The 15,188-nt window shown below is 57.6% G+C and overlaps 1 protein-coding gene across 2 annotated transcripts in view; it reads right to left on the bottom strand.

The window, feature by feature from the left end:
* Nucleotides 1-5,724: 5,724 nt before the first annotated feature.
* The window catches only part of FAM53A (family with sequence similarity 53 member A), a 30,004-nt gene continuing 20,540 nt past the window's right edge, over nt 5,725-15,188 (bottom strand). For both annotated transcript variants that reach the window (XM_081252123.1, XM_081252122.1), the window contains exons 4-5: nt 14,400-15,076; nt 5,725-6,654 (exon numbers count right to left, since the gene is read on the bottom strand). In XM_081252123.1, the coding sequence (XP_081108249.1) occupies nt 6,361-6,654; nt 14,400-15,076 (971 nt within the window). In that variant the 3' untranslated portion in view covers nt 5,725-6,360. The remainder of the gene's footprint in view (nt 6,655-14,399; nt 15,077-15,188) is intronic.

The following is a 15,188-nucleotide window of genomic DNA, read 5'->3' as shown; positions in this document are numbered from 1 at the left end:
CTGACCTCTCACCAAAAACTATGCAAGCCCGAAGATGATGGAATTGTTTCTTTAAAGAAGGAACGAGACAAACTAGAATTCCATGTATGGCAAAACTATCCTTCAAAAATAAAGGCGAAATGAAGATATTTTCAGATAAATGAAAGCTGAGCCATCATACCCAATTACATGCTAAAGGGGGGTTTTCAGGCTGAAGACAAATGATATCCAGTGGAAACTCAGATCTGCTGGAAGGAATGAAGGGCATCAAAAATGGTAAACATGGCGACCAAAAGAAAGACATTATAGCCATTTTAATATTACACAAAATAGAATTTAATCAAAATGATCAGTAGAGACAAAGAGGGTTAACTTGCAACCATAAAAGATTCAACTCGGGCTTCCCTGGTGACGCAGTGGTTGAGAGTCCACCTGCCAATGCAGGGGACATGGGTTCGTGCCCCAGTCTGGGAGGATCCCACATGCCACGGAGCGGCTGGGCCCGTGAGCCATGGCCGCTGAGCCTGCGTGTCCGGAGCCTGTGATCCGCAACAGGAGAGGCCACAACAGTGAGAGGCCCGCGTGCCACAAAAAAAAAAAAAAAAAAAAGATTCAACTCAACAGAAATATATAATTCTAAACATGAATGCACCTACAAAACTACAAGGAGAAATAGACAATTTGGCTATCGTAGAATCTAACACAGCTATCAATACTTGATATATCAGGTAGACAAAAAAATTCAATAAGGATAAAGATTTGTACAATAAACCTAGATCTCACAGACATATATGGAACGCTACACCTTCAGAATGTATATTCTTTTCAAGCACAGGTGGAATATCTATAAAACTTGGCCATATGTCAGGCCATAAACTTCCAGCAAATTTCCTACTATGATGCAGGTAAGTTAAATACCAGCCACATAATAGAAAACAAACAAACTCCACAGGCACCACCTCACTCCCTGAGGATGGCCACTATCCAAAACAACAGAAAACAAGTGTCAGCCAGGAAGTAGAGAAACTGGAGCCCTGTGCACGGCTGGTGGAACGTGAAATGGTGCAGCTGCTGGAGAACAGTGTGGAGGTTCCTCAAAAAACTAAACAGTCACCACTGAACCCGGCAATTCCATTTCTGGTCACACGCTCCAAAGAACTGAAAGCAGGGTCTCAGTGGGGTATTTGTACCCCCATGTTCATAGTAGCAGCGTTACTCACAACAGGCAAAAGGTAGACGCAACCCAAGTGTCCATTCACACAGCAGAATGTTATTCAGCCTTAAAAAGGAAGGAGATTCTGACACCTGCTACGACTTGGATGAAACTTGAGGACATTACACTCAGTGACATAAGTCAGTTAAAAAAAAAATACTGTGTGATTCCACTTATATGAGTCCCTAGAGGAGTCAGATCCATAGAGACAGAAAGCAGATGGTGGGGGCCGGGGGAGGGGGATGCAAGGTTAGCGTTTAATGGGTGCAGAGCTCAGTTTGGGAAGATGGAAAAGTTCTGGAGATGAGGGCGACGGCTGCACAGCAGCGTGAATGTACTTAATGCCACTGAACTGTGCACTTAAAAACAGAAGTAGAATCATGGATGTAGAAACCAAACTTATGGTTACCAGGGGGTAAACGGGGGAGGGATAAATTGGGAGACTGGGATGGGCATAGACACACTACTATATATAAAATAGGTAACTCATAAGGGCCTACTGTAGAGCACAGGGAACTCTACTCAATACTCTGTAATGACCTATATGGGGAAAGAATCTAAAAAAGAGTGGATATATGTATAGGTATAACTGATTCACTTTGCTGTACACCTGAAACTAACACAGCATTGTAAATCAACTATACCCCAATAAAAAAAATTTTTTTAATGGTTAACGTGGTAAATGTTATGTTATACGTATTTTACCACAATAAAAAAAAATTGGAGACAGGGTCTTTAAAGAGGTGAATAATGTAAAATGAGGTCCCAAGGGTGGGCCCTGATCCAATCTGACTGGTGTCCTTATAGGAGGAGGAGATTAGGACACAGACACACACAGAAGGACGACCATGTGAGGACACAGGGAGGAGATGGCCGTCTGCACGCCCAGGAGAGGCCGTCTCAGGAGGACCCAGCCCCACGCACATCCTGAAATGGGACTTGCAGCCCCCAGGACTGGGGGGACCAAATGCCTGTTGTCTGAGGCCCCCAACGCATCCCCCCACCCAGTCTGTGGTATTTGTTGCAGCAGCCCTAGAAAACTCATGTACAGATTAAAGGAGAAACATCGTATGATCATCTCAACAGACGAATAAACGAAAATTCAACGTTCGTTCATGATTTTTTATCATTAGCAAACTAGGAATAAAATTGGACTTTCTGTGAATCTCCCGGGTCTTCCCCGCACTCCGCTCCTTGTCTTCGGGGTTGGAGGGAGGGCCTGGGGCCACAGGACGAGCCCCACCCTCTGCCACCAGCACAAGGATCCCCAACAAGCCCTTCCCAGGCCGCCCGCAGGGGGGGCCTCCAAGGTGTCTTTTCAGCCTGTTAACAAGCAGTCCTGGCCATCGAAACTCAGCAACGGGCATGAGATCAGGAATGTCGCCGTGAGCATCTGGGGAAGCCAGCTCCAGCGCCCAGACCTCAGCCAGAGACCCAGGACCGGGTGGACAAAACTGGAAGGTGGACAAGGCCTGAGTCCCTTCCTGGACGCCCTTGACTGGACAGCCCTCGCCCAGCCAGAAACCACATAACATTCCCTACACGTGTGTATGCACACACGTGCACGTGGGCACAGCCCCACACGTGCATATACACACCCATGCATGCACACACACATTACACCTGTATACGGCCATACGTGGGCAGGCACACAAACCCATGCATGCACATACACACACGTGGGCCCACAGGTGCACACATGTGGGTGCACGCAGGTTCATGTGTGGGCACATAGGTGTGCACACTTGCCTATGTGTGCACGTAGGTACACACATGCACACACATGCAAGCATGCCTCACCACATTCCAAACGGTGAAACATTTATAGGCCTCATTATTTAAACCAATGCAGTGAAACTAAAAATTGCTAAAAGGATCTAAGACAGAAGCCAGATGATTTGGAAATTCAAAGCTACTCTCCTAAATAACTCCTAGGTCAGAGAGCAAATGAAAGTTGCTGTGACAAACGATTTTACAGGTGTTGGGAGAGAGACTGCACATCCCCGGGGCCAGCTTCAGGAGGGGTTGTCAGAGAATTCGCAACCTTAAATGTTTTTATTACTGAGCAAGAGAGAAAATAAATGAACTAAACATTCGACACGAGGAGGGAAAACAGAACAATAAAGTAAATCCACGGGAGGCAGGAGCGAGGAGTACAGATAAAGGCGAATTAATGAATTGGAAACAAGGAAAATGGGGGAACTCAAAAGTAAATCCAAGCGCTGGTTCCTCAAAATAAATAAATAAAATAAACAAACATCTGACCAGGCTAATCAACAGAGCGAGAGAACCCAGACACCGTGCGGGCCCAGAAGAGGGGACCAGAGAGCCAGGATTAAAAGTGACAGGTTAGTACATGGGATATTCTTGATGAAACTGACAACGTTCTAAGACAATATAAATTACCAAAATCAACTTAAATAGGTTTTTAAAAGCTATATCCACAGCTGCAGAAAAATAGAAAAATGTGCATGATGGGCAGTCACTTCCCCTCCCACTCGACACCAGGGCAGAGGCCCACAGTCGGGAAGTCCATGGGCTGCGGGCACCCCAGGAGGGGGGCCCGGCTGAGCACTGGGGTGGGGGAGGGGGTCAAGGTCAGGGGGCCCGGGGAAAGGGAGGAGGGGCTTGGCACCTACGGGCTGGTGGCCACTGCGAGGGGACCAGGGCCCTCTCCCTGCTGTCCGGAGGCCTGGGGTGGAGGCCAGGAGACAGACCCTGCTTGCCCGCGACCCTGACCACTCTGACCCTTGACCCTGACCACCGCTGAGCTCCACTCCACCCCCACCGCCCCTCCACGCCATCATGTCAGGGTCTCCCTGGCCACACTCGATTCTCGGGGGCGTGTCTTCTCCAACTGGAATCTCCTCCATCTTGTGTATTTTGTAGGATTTGCCCAAAGTCGTCTGAGGTGGGTGTGGTCTTTGCAGGAAGATGTTGAGCCATGGCTCGTTTTGTTCAGTGGTTGCAGGACTACCCCTGGGTTCTGACTTCTGGGACCAGTTTCTGCACTATTTTCCTGGGAATTCGCCCTTTCCTCCCCGCCGCCCACCTCGCCCTCTCACCATCGTCAGGGTCCCTGTTGCCCTCAGGCTTTGTCCTCTTGTCGCCCCTGACTGTCCCTCTGGGCTCCGTCCCGCTCGGCCCGTCACCTGAGTCCATCAGAGGCAAGACTCCAAGTCTCCTCGCTCTGGCTCTGTCTGCTTCCATCATTTCTGCTCTTATTTTATTATCGCTTTCCTTCTTCTGCCTTTGACTTTATCCTTTAATTCCCCGAATTCAGGCATCAGCAAGCGACCCCTGAACAGTGACTGGCCGAGAGAGCTCAGATGGATTTTCCACTTCTGGGGGGAGAAGACTGTATGTGACCCTCCAGATCCAAGGTATTTACTATCTGGGGGCAACCAGCATGGGGGTCACAAGGCACTCACCTGGAAGAGGTCAGGAGGCTGGGAGCTGCGGAGCAGCGGTGCTCACCTGGGCTCCCAAGACGCCCCTCCGCGGCCGCCCAGACCTGCAGGCTGACCCTGAGCAGCTTAGGGTGACGCAGATGTGCTCGGTCTGGAGAGCCACGGCCGGCCCAGCTGGACAGGGATGTGGGGAGCCCTCCCCTGCCCGCCCACCACCTGCCCAGGGCCCCCCAGGGCTGGGCCCAGCTGGGCTCACTCCTGAACACAGCGCTGCCCCTGCCGTCGCCGACTCTCTCCTGCGCTTCCCCGCCTGGGCCCTACAGCAGCCTCGGCCAGGCCAGGGTCCCCTCCTCCAGCCCCCGCCGAAGAGCCACCCTGGGGGCTCTCCAGCCTTCCCGACACCACCACCACCACGTCCCTTGCGGCCACCTTCCCATCTCGCCCCCCACCCCGGCCCCCTATTTTTGTTCTTTTCTCTTTCAGCTAAACCTGAGTAGCTTCCGGGGCTTCCCTGGAGGTCCAGTGGTTAAGACTCCACGCTTCCACTGCAGGGGACAAGGGTTCAATCCCTGGTCAGGGAACTAAGATCCCACATGCTGCGCGGCGTCGCCAAAAAAAAATCCCAAAACCCGGGCAGCTTCCAAATCCCCGCTGTCCAGTTGACACCCCAGACAGGCCCAGCCAGTGGCGGGGGCCTCTGACTGGACACGCGGACTGTTCAGAAAAGGCAGGAGGCCCCTTCTGCGTCTGTCTGCGGCACAGACATCCACCCCCCCTCACTTCCCCAGGAGAGCATCCAGGAGCCGAACTATGCCTCTGAGGACAGCGGGGCCCTCAGGCTGCCGCCGAGGTCTTAAGAGAAGAAAGACCTCTTTGACATTGATGGGAAAAGAAGCCTTTACCGCCACTTCAGTTCTGCAAGTAAATGTGTCAGAACAGGTGCTGCTGAGTTTCCCAAGAGGCACGAGGTGGGTGGGTGCCCGGCAGGCGGCCACGCAGCGCTCCAAGACCCTGTTCCCCACCTCGCAGGGCAGGGCCAATGGGGGGCCCATGGGGAAGAGCACGCTTCCCAGCCTTGCCCGGCCCCCAGCCAAGTCCAAACCAGTTAACAACAGGGCCCCACGACCATTTTCTCAGGAAAGAAAACCAAGAATATTTCTCCAAAGATTAAAAATGTTTCCTTTCGCTATCGCGAACTCCTTCCTCTTACCCAAAGTTCCTTAGATCAACATCTTTGGTAGAAAGGCTATGATTTTATTAAGTTAGAATGAACAAAAAGAGATCCGAGGCCAACCAGGCCTACGTGACCCGGGGAGAAAAGCAAGAAGCAGAAGCCACACTGCAAAGCAAATGAGTGCCTTTTATTGAAGTGACAGAGCAGGGCTGCCAGGACCACGTCCTCACGGCCCGTCCCGAGTCCTCAGCGATGCGGCCCTGCTCCAAACAGCCCAGCACACGATGACCGTGTCCACAGAGGGGCCAGCACGCGCCCGGTGTTTCCGAGCAGCTGAACCACGCGCAGTGCCCTTCACAGTAGGCGTTTCACCAAAGGAACACAAACCCACCCCAGGGTCTGTGCACAGACCCTGTTAACAGAATGTCCTCACGAAAATTCATTTCAAAATAGAGACGCTTTCTCGGAACTGTAAAAGCCGTAAAAACGCAGAACACTTCTTTAGGAAAGACTGGATCAAAGTGACACCTCGAGTTCAAAACAGCACATTCGCGGGGAAGAGCCGGGGCTCCCCCGCCGGCCGGTCAGTTGTTCTCGATCTGCTCCAGGTCCAGCTCGCCGCGGCCCAGGGAGAAGACGCCCTCCTCCCCAGCGCTGTCCCAGTCACTCGGGTCCCCGCCACTCCCGCCCTCGCCCTCACCGGCCACCCACCCCCGCCAGACCCCCGGGCTGGGGCTGGTGGGGCCAGGGCTGGGCGCAGCAATGCCCATGGGGCCGTGCGGGTCACATGGGGAGGACACGGCTGTCTTCACTCGGGCGTCATCCTCATCCTCGTCTTCATAATCGAGGGAGCAAAGGCTTTTTGAATTTTTTAACGTCTGCAACAGAAAAGACAAGGGCTTGAAGCATCTCCAGGAGGCCACAGGGGAGGTGGCATCCCACCAAGAGGGGTCCCAAAGGTCACATAAGGCATCCTCAGTCCCCTGGGCCCCGCCACACGCCCTCCCACCCTCGGGGCCACTTTCTCAGAGCCCTGCCTGCCCGCGCCCCTGCTTTGCCCAGGGCCACGGCCCCACTGAGACCCGGCGCACGGGGGACGGGGGCCCGGGGACTCGAGGCCAGAGGTGTGTCCACGATCCCATCAAATACCTGGGGAAGGACTGGCCGGAGGTCCGGGGTCCTCGCGCAACAACGGCCCCGCTCGTCAGCCCAGCCGGCGCCCGCCTCCGCAGCCTGCCTCGGGGGACCCCCGCCAGGGCCCCCAGCTCCTGCCAGGCGAGCCCCACAGCCACCGCCAGTGCCCACCTTCCTCTCCCCTCAGCCCTCCCTCTTCCAGTGGTTCCGCTTTCAACACCGACACGCCGCGACTGTCCTCACCTTATAACGCCTGAGACGCACACTCTACACAGGGGGCCTCCCCTGAGCCTCCACCCCCTCCGGCCTGGCAGGCATCTCCCCACACCGCGCCCCCAGACGGCCGGCCCAGAGAGCCCAGCTGAGAGCCGCTCTGTCGATGGTCTGCCGCTGCCCCCCACCCCCGCCCTGAACTCCTGGTCCCGCAGTTTCGTGCAGCGCCACGTGCTGTCCACGGTGTGTCCAGGCGTCACCCCTGGGCTGCCCACCCTGCCCCGCAGACACGTCACCGCGTGTTTCGGGGCTTCTCAGGGCATTGGCAGAATCCGACGTGGCAACATGTGTGTGGGGGTGGCAGCCACGGGGCAAGGGGGCCCCCAGGTCTCCCGCGGTCAGGCTCCTGGACACACGTCTCCCTGGAACAGGCCCCCCAGAACCACAGACACAGCTCCCTCTGGAACCAGCGCTTTCGGGGGTGCCACTCAGTTCCACCGGACCAATGGCCTTATTTCGGCTGTCGTTCTACTGTAATGAGTGAGCCACCAAGAAGTAAAACTGAAGAATCAAGTCTCTGAAGATTTGACAACTGGCCACAAGTCCTGGTCACAAAATGAGGATGCGTGAGATAATTTCTTCTTCATTCAAATCAAGGTGGATGCCACAGTCAAGGTCACTTTCATACGCAGACCCCACAGCACGGCAGGCCCAGACCTGCACCCACAGCAACAGAAGCCAACGTGTCCTTCCTCACATCTCCACCTACAAAATTCTCCTTTTGATTCACAGCACGGAAGTCGAACCCCTACCCAGATGGTAGTAACCTGACAGCTGGCGGGAGGACCACGGCCCAAAGGTCCTCTCGGTGGCCAGGGTGGAGGCCCGCCTATGACCACAACTGCGGCTCAAGCGTGAATGCAGCAGCTCTGGACACTCCCGGCTCAGGCCACGCACAGCTCGAAGCCACTGACTCTTCACACTGAAGAGCCCAAAAAGGGGCGTCACAAAAGATCTGGGCCGGGGCCTGACCTGACAGGTGTGACCCTCGCTGCTGGACAGTCCTGCTCTGGTTTGACGGTGACCTGCATCTAAGCAGATGAACAGAAAATATCTTTTCAAAAATCAAAGATCAGGACTTCCCTGGTGGCACAGTGGTTAGGAAACCGCCTGCCAAGCAGGGGACACAGGTTCGATTCCTGGTCCAGGAAGATCCCACCGGCGGTGGGGCAACTAAGCCCGTGCGCCACAACTACTGAACTCATGTGCTACAACTACTGAAGCCCACACACCTAGAGCTGGTGCTCCACAACAAGAGAAGCCCCCACAATAAAAAGCCTGTGCACCGCAACAAAGAGTAGCCCCCGCTCGCCACAACTAGAGAAAGCCCACACGCAGCAACAAAGACCCAACGCAGCTAAACATAAATAAATAAATAAATAAATTTATTTTACAAAAATAATCAAAGGTCAAAACTTTGAGTTCTGAATCAGGGGCCCTCAATTTTAGAGGGTCTTTCACCTTGTGTGCAAAACACTCAGCCTGGGGGACGCGCCCACCACAGACCACCCAACTGACGCAGGCAAGAGCTCGTGCTCAACTCTCAGCGGCTGAAGCCAAGAGGCCCCCTGAGACTGAGCCACGAGCTTCTGAAAGCAGAACAGACACCATCCTGCCAGCAAACGGCTGGCCCGGCCCAGCCGGAGGCTCGTCAGGTCTCTTCCTGGAAGCACAGCCCAGCGTCCATGCTCGAGACCTGAGCTGGCCCTGCCCACAGGCCACGGCCACAGCCCAGGCAGGAGCCTCTGGCTGCCCGGAGCCTCTGGAGCCCAGCACCTGGGTGCGGGTCCAGCCTGGGCTCCAGCCGAGGAGAGGAACCCAGACACGCACCGCGGCCGACCTGGCCAAGCCAAGGCCCTCCTTACCCGCCACGGGCGGAGGCCGGCCCAGTGGACACCCCAGGACTGGGGGGACAGGGGGGTCCACCAGGAGCAGGACACATGCGGAAACGGGGGCCGCCTGAGGGTCGGCACCCCGTCTGGGCTCCCAGACTCCCCAGGCAGCACTGGAAGAGGCCTCTCTGTGGAACTGGGGGTCCCAGCACCCCACAAAAAGCTCATGGCCGAAGCACCACACCCAGGCACGTGGGGCCGCTGATCGGCCTTTGGGTCCCCGTCTTAAACGCAGGCAGGCGTCCCAATGTTACCAAACACCTGGGGACAGCATCTTCTACGTAAGGCAGCAGTGAGGATAAACCAAAAGAGGAAGCAGTTTGGAGGAAACAGGCGATGCAGGACAAAGAAAACATCGCCAAAACCAGACCACCAACACCCAGAGATAAGATCCTCCATCTGCGAACCGACAAAGGGAAAGAGGGGACCAGTCAGGAGGTCCACCCTCTGAAGGGCCCTGCCTTCGGGGGCCCCAGAAGGCAGACTGAAGAAAATCACGCCCCCGAAATCATCTCCCCAGTGATGCGGGAGACCCCTGGACCGGACTGACCCCCAAGGACCTGGCATAACCGACAAACACAGACACACGAGGTCTGTCCTCACGAAATGCTTGGAGGACAGAGAGGAGATTGGGGAACCAGGACCAGACGGGACAGTGTGGGGCCCGGAAGCTGAGGGCAGTGTCTGAAGTGTGAAGGGGCCGGTCCCGGGCAATGGGCGAGGACGTGCAAGCCCTCTGAATCCATGCCACCCCACTCCTTCCTCAACAAGCCGTGCGCTGAGAGAGATGGTGACAAGGAAGGCTGACCCCTGGGTCTCGGGGTTGGCGAGTCCACTCTGCAGTGGACGGCCACCTGTCTCTGGATCTCTCCAGAGGCCCAGACACCGGCCGGGGGGGCCGTCACCAGGGCACACAGCCAGGATGGCACCACCTGGCACCACCAGGATGGCCTGCAGTGCCCGGGGACCCTCATTTCACCAGCAAGAGCCCTGTGATGACCTCAACAACAGGGCTACGGGGGCCTTACGAGCACAGCCTCTCTCATGCCTCACACCCTGGGCCCTGCGTGTCTGGCACCTCGCCTGACCCCGGCACTGACCTTCTCAGAAGAGGGGAGAGAGCATGGTCCCGAGGCCGCTGGGCACACCTCCACCCACAGAGCTACCCACAGCGCTACCCACAGCGGTAACAGCGTCCCCTCCGCAAGAGAGATGGGTGTACCCGCCACGCGCGGTTTTTACATTCATCACCTTCCACGTCTGTCTAAAGCAATACGCTCAGGCAACAGTCGATCGGGAGAAGCGAATGGGTTAAAGCAGACTAGACAGAGTACATCTACCATGAGACGGTCTGTTTATTTAACGTGGGGGAAACTAAAGCACGAATAAAAAGGATGAAATGAAAGGCAGACACGAGCTCCTCAGAAAACGGACTTTAAACATGTGGACAGGGAAAAAGCCTCACAAAGACAGAAGCTGCAGATCAACCACCACTCCCCCCGGGGTCTTCCCTGCCTCTGCGGGACCCACTCATGGTGCCCTCCCCCCACCCTGGGCTGGTGGACGGACGGACAGGCAGGATGAGGCCCCCAGCCCCACCTGCTCACCCTCTGCCCCCCTCAGTCCAGGAGGCCGTGAAAAGGCCGCGACTGCCTGACCTCTCAGTCCCGGGACCCCCGCCCTCTCACCAGCCCAGTGACATCCACACAAGACTTGGGAGTCAGGGCCCGGCCACCTCTGTGGCCACTGGGGAGGCACATCAGCGCCCTGGCCTCGTGGGGGACCCTCCCCAGGGAAGGCTCACAGCCACATTCTGGCCACAATCTCTAAGGCACTGTGTGCATGACACAAAAATAAGGACAAGAACCAAGAGGCTGCTTCTGTGAGAAAGCAGTGGGAACCCAGCTGACCAACAAGCTTCCAGGCCTGGCGGCTCCGGGCAGCTGCGGGCAGCAGGCCCGGGTGGGAGCCGGCCTTGGACGGCGTGGAGCCCCAGCGCTGTGTCCAGGGGCCTGTGCACTCTGACCTCTCGGGGCTCCTCCCGCGCCTAGGAAGCCTCGTGGAAGGGAGACAGACTAAGGGACAGGAAACCTGGGAGTCTCCAGGTACAAACGGACAGAATTCACCAGGTTCCCAGGCTGAGCGACGGGCATTTCCCCAAGGCGACATCCTGTGCAGAGGGGACGCCTGGTGACGGCGGGTGCTCTATGCCCCAGCCGCCCGCAGAGCCCAGTGACCGCCGCGGCCAGCCCAAGGGAGGGACCGGGACCAGGGACTCAAGTCACTCCTGCAGAGGGTGCTCGGCCCTCCCGCTTGCAGCCCCGCAGCAAACACCCGCGACGCTCTCCGCTCACTCCCCGCGCAGCGCGCCTCAGCGGGCCTGCCGCCCTACAGGTTCCATCCCAAGCGCAGGGAGGCCCGAACCTCGCCACTCAGACCCTGTGACCGCTTGGCCACTACCACCTCACTCCCCTGACGTTTGAAATAATCGCGTTTTCTGGGGTACGGAACATACTCGGTCTTCTTGCGGGTGCCTGGCTCAGAGCTCTAAACTCCTCGGGGTGCCCTGAGTGACGGGGGCGGGGGAGCCCCTTCCAACCACACCCGAGTTCACGTCAACACGACTCGACCCTGCAGCAGCCTCAGGATGGGGGCTGGTCACCAGGGGAACCAAGCCTAGGATTCCAGGGCCGGACTTTCAGCCCAGCCCACCTCCACCTCCAGGGACCCAGTTAATCACCAGTGGCCAATGGCTTAATCAATCACACCGATGTAACGAAAGCTCCATAAAATCCCCTCAATGGTGGGGTTCCTAGGTGAGCTCGTCAAGGTGCTGGGAGCGTGGTGCACCTGGAGAGGGTGTGGAGGTTCTGCGCCCTCCGCATCCCTTCCATCTGGCAGTTCCTGTGTCGAGGGCTTTATAATAAACGGGTGTCAGTAAATACGGTGCTTTCCCCAGTTCTGTGAGCCGTTATAGTAAATGATGGACCCTGAGGAGGGGTCATGGGAACCCCCTATTTAAAGCTGTTTGGTCAGAAGTACAGGAGGCCCTGGACTTGGGGCTGGTGCCTGAAGTGGGGCCATCTTGTGGGGCCGAGCCTTGACCTGCAGGGTCTGCACTAACCCCAGGTAGTTCGTGTCAGAAGTCAACTGAGTTGTTGGACACTCGGTTGGTGTCTGCAGAGAATGGCAGGTGTGTGGTGGAAAACCCAGGCATTCAGTTTCACACCCAGGTGGTGTGAGTCCACACAGGTCACAGTCACGTCGTCTGGGGAGGGATGGAGGGGCTGCCGACCCGGCTGAGGGGCCAGCTTGGGCACTGACCTCTGCACCTGGCCCGGAACTGACCCCACCCCTCAAAATGAGGATCAGAACTGGCAAGAGGGGAAGGTTCTTCACCAGATGCTTTTCAATAGTCAGCCATTGTGATTTGTTTACAATGTTCCTAGCCACACACATTTCATCATTCACATTAGATAAAAAAAGTACAGACTACAAATTTTAAAGGCCTGAGAAATACAAGGAGCAACTTTGTACCCAAAACTGAAACCTTAACTGTAACAGACAAGTCCCCAGAAATACTTAAAACAAACTGAAGAAACAGAAAACCCTACTAGATCCTGACTGGAGAGAGTGGGTGCGGGTCTGTTTAAATCCACATCCACCCCAGGCCCAGATGGCTTTCCAGCAATCCCACCAAACCTCCGCCACGTGAGGGAGCTGGGAGGTGGCTCCTCCAGCCCCAGTCCAGCCTTAGGTGCCCACAGCCCTGGCCAACAGCATGGCCATGACCTCGGGGAGTCCCTGAGCAGAACCGCCGAGCTAAGCCGCTCCTGGGTACCCAACCCACAAGAAAATAGCACACACGTGTGCTGTTTATGCTGCTAGATGTGGGTTGTTTGTTACGAGGCAACAGATGACTGATACACTATCTTATACTTTCATTTCAGAGATGGCTGTGCTGGGGACATCAGGGTTGAATCAGAGGCAGACACCGATGAGTAGCAGAGAGGTTGCCAGGAGCCTGGGGCAGGACGGCTGGAGAAGGAAGGGGACACAGGACGGGACTGCCGGGCCAGGGAATTACGTGGTAGGGGCACAGGGGAGCTAGCTCTAGGACCACAGCCACACGCCCATAACAGGAGGAGCCGTCCTAGAAGACAGGCAGCCTCTGCCCTCCCTGGGCTTGTCCCTCTGGGGGGCGGTGCCTTAGCCCAGCTGCCGTCTCCTCTCTGCTCCCCCACCAGCCGCCCTGCACGGCAGCCTCTCCATCACAAGGTGAGCACGACCATGCTGGCCCAGAACCCAGCAACCCGAGAGTTGCCAGGCTGGATCCACACACATCTGTGGTCAGTGGTCCTGACACCCTCCTCCTCCTCACGCTATCCCTGCCCCCTCCCTGGTCTGAGGGGTTGGGACGCCCACCCAGCAGTGAGGGCTCCCCCTGCTTTGCTCCCCCTGCCTACTCTGGAGTCCCTGGTGGGAACGTCCCCACAGTCCTGCCCCCTCAGGGCCCACAGACGCTGCAGTACTGGGAGCTGGGGGGTGCGTGTCGGGCTCACGGCCAGCTTTCCTCCGCGGCACGTGCCAAAGCTCGGAACATCCCCTTCCTAAACCCCAGCTCTCCGCGGAAACTTCACAGCCAGCAAGTGTGGGTTGGGAGCTCCCTCCAACCACTGGGAAGAAACTTCCAGAAAACCCACCAGTCAGGAAAGGTAAAGCTGACAGTGACATCGAGAGTGGGTGTAGATGGCATCGTGCAGCCTGGATCCCACCTGGGTTCTGTGGACCACAGAGACCTCAGTCCCACCCTGCGGGCTCCTGCGCCCCTGCCAGGACCCCAGGCACAGCCGCCTCTGTGATGAGGGGGCCCGGCAGGCCGTCCTCTCCCTTTTCTCACACGAGAGCCCCGTCCTTGTTCCTCAGCACCCCCAGAAGGTCCTGCCATCCCCCTGCAAAGATGTACAGGTCAGACCTCTGGAAACCGGCTCTTTCCTTTAACTCTGCTCTGAACTGCCCACGATCAGAAAACAGCATGGGAGGGGCAGGCGGTGACCCTGGACACCAGAATCTTCAAGCTGGTTCACAATCCAAACTCTGAACAACACCTTCTCCAAAGAAGCATCATGGGTGGCGGGCTCCGCGAAGGGCGGCAAGGAAAGGCTTGGTGTCGGACGGCGCCCACTCAGCCTCGACGCCCTGACCAACGGCTCCTGTCTCCACCCCGCAAAGGGCAGCCCAGGCCCGCGTGGGGGGCGGGTCCCCCCACAAGCAACCCTGTCCGTGGAGGGGGCGCCTGCACTGGACGCAAGAGGGAGCCTCACCCGCGTCATTTTCAGGAAGTCCAGGGCCGGGCGCGGCCAGCGAGCATCCTCCTCGCGCCTGCGCTTCCGCTGGCCCTTCCTGCCTGCGCGCACGCATGGCTGAGAGCGGCAGCGGAGCAGGCCCCGGCGGCGGCCCAGCTCGGGTGTGGACGCGGGCGTGGATGCGGGCGTGCTGCCCGCTGAGTGTGAGGCCGCGTCCACTGGCAACAGGTGCTCCTGTGACAGGGACAGGCGGCGGCGCGGCGAGGGCAAGCGAGGTCCGGCAGGTTGCCTAGCTGGGCCCAGGGCCGGGAGGCCACTGCTGGCCAAAGCCGAGGCCGGCCGGGGCGCGGGGGATGAGGTGGAGCTGGCGGCGGGGAGGGCTCGGCCTGGCGACCAGGCACTCCCGCCACTGTGGCACCGCCTCTTGGAGATGGGAGCCCAGACTCTGGAGCCGCCGGGCCGCCACGGGGACCGGCAGCGCGCCAGCTCGTCGGGCTCTGACAGGGAGCGGCAGTGTCGCTTGGTGGGCGGTGCTGAGGGCGGCCCTGCGCCGTCCCTGAGGTCCCTGGCACTGACCGCACCCAGGCTGGCGCTTGGGCCGCAGGGGCCAGGAGGGAAGGGGATGGCAGGGCCCGTGGCCCCCTGGCTTCCGACGGGCTGTCCTCCACCGACGACCTTCCAGGGGTGCTTGTCTTCTGGGGAAACACGAAGGAGAGACAGGTGAGGGGCACGCGCCCCCCGCGTCCTCGGCCCTACCTGGCCTCAGGGTGGGCCCAGCCCCGCTCGTGGGATCCCCCTCCTCCCTGC

This window comes from Mesoplodon bidens (genome assembly GCF_964165515.1).
Source record: "Mesoplodon bidens genome assembly, chromosome: 1".
Taxonomy (NCBI): Eukaryota; Metazoa; Chordata; class Mammalia; order Artiodactyla; family Ziphiidae; genus Mesoplodon; species Mesoplodon bidens.
The sequence above is the reverse complement of the archived record's forward strand: the minus strand, read 5'-3'. Positions and strand labels throughout refer to the sequence as shown.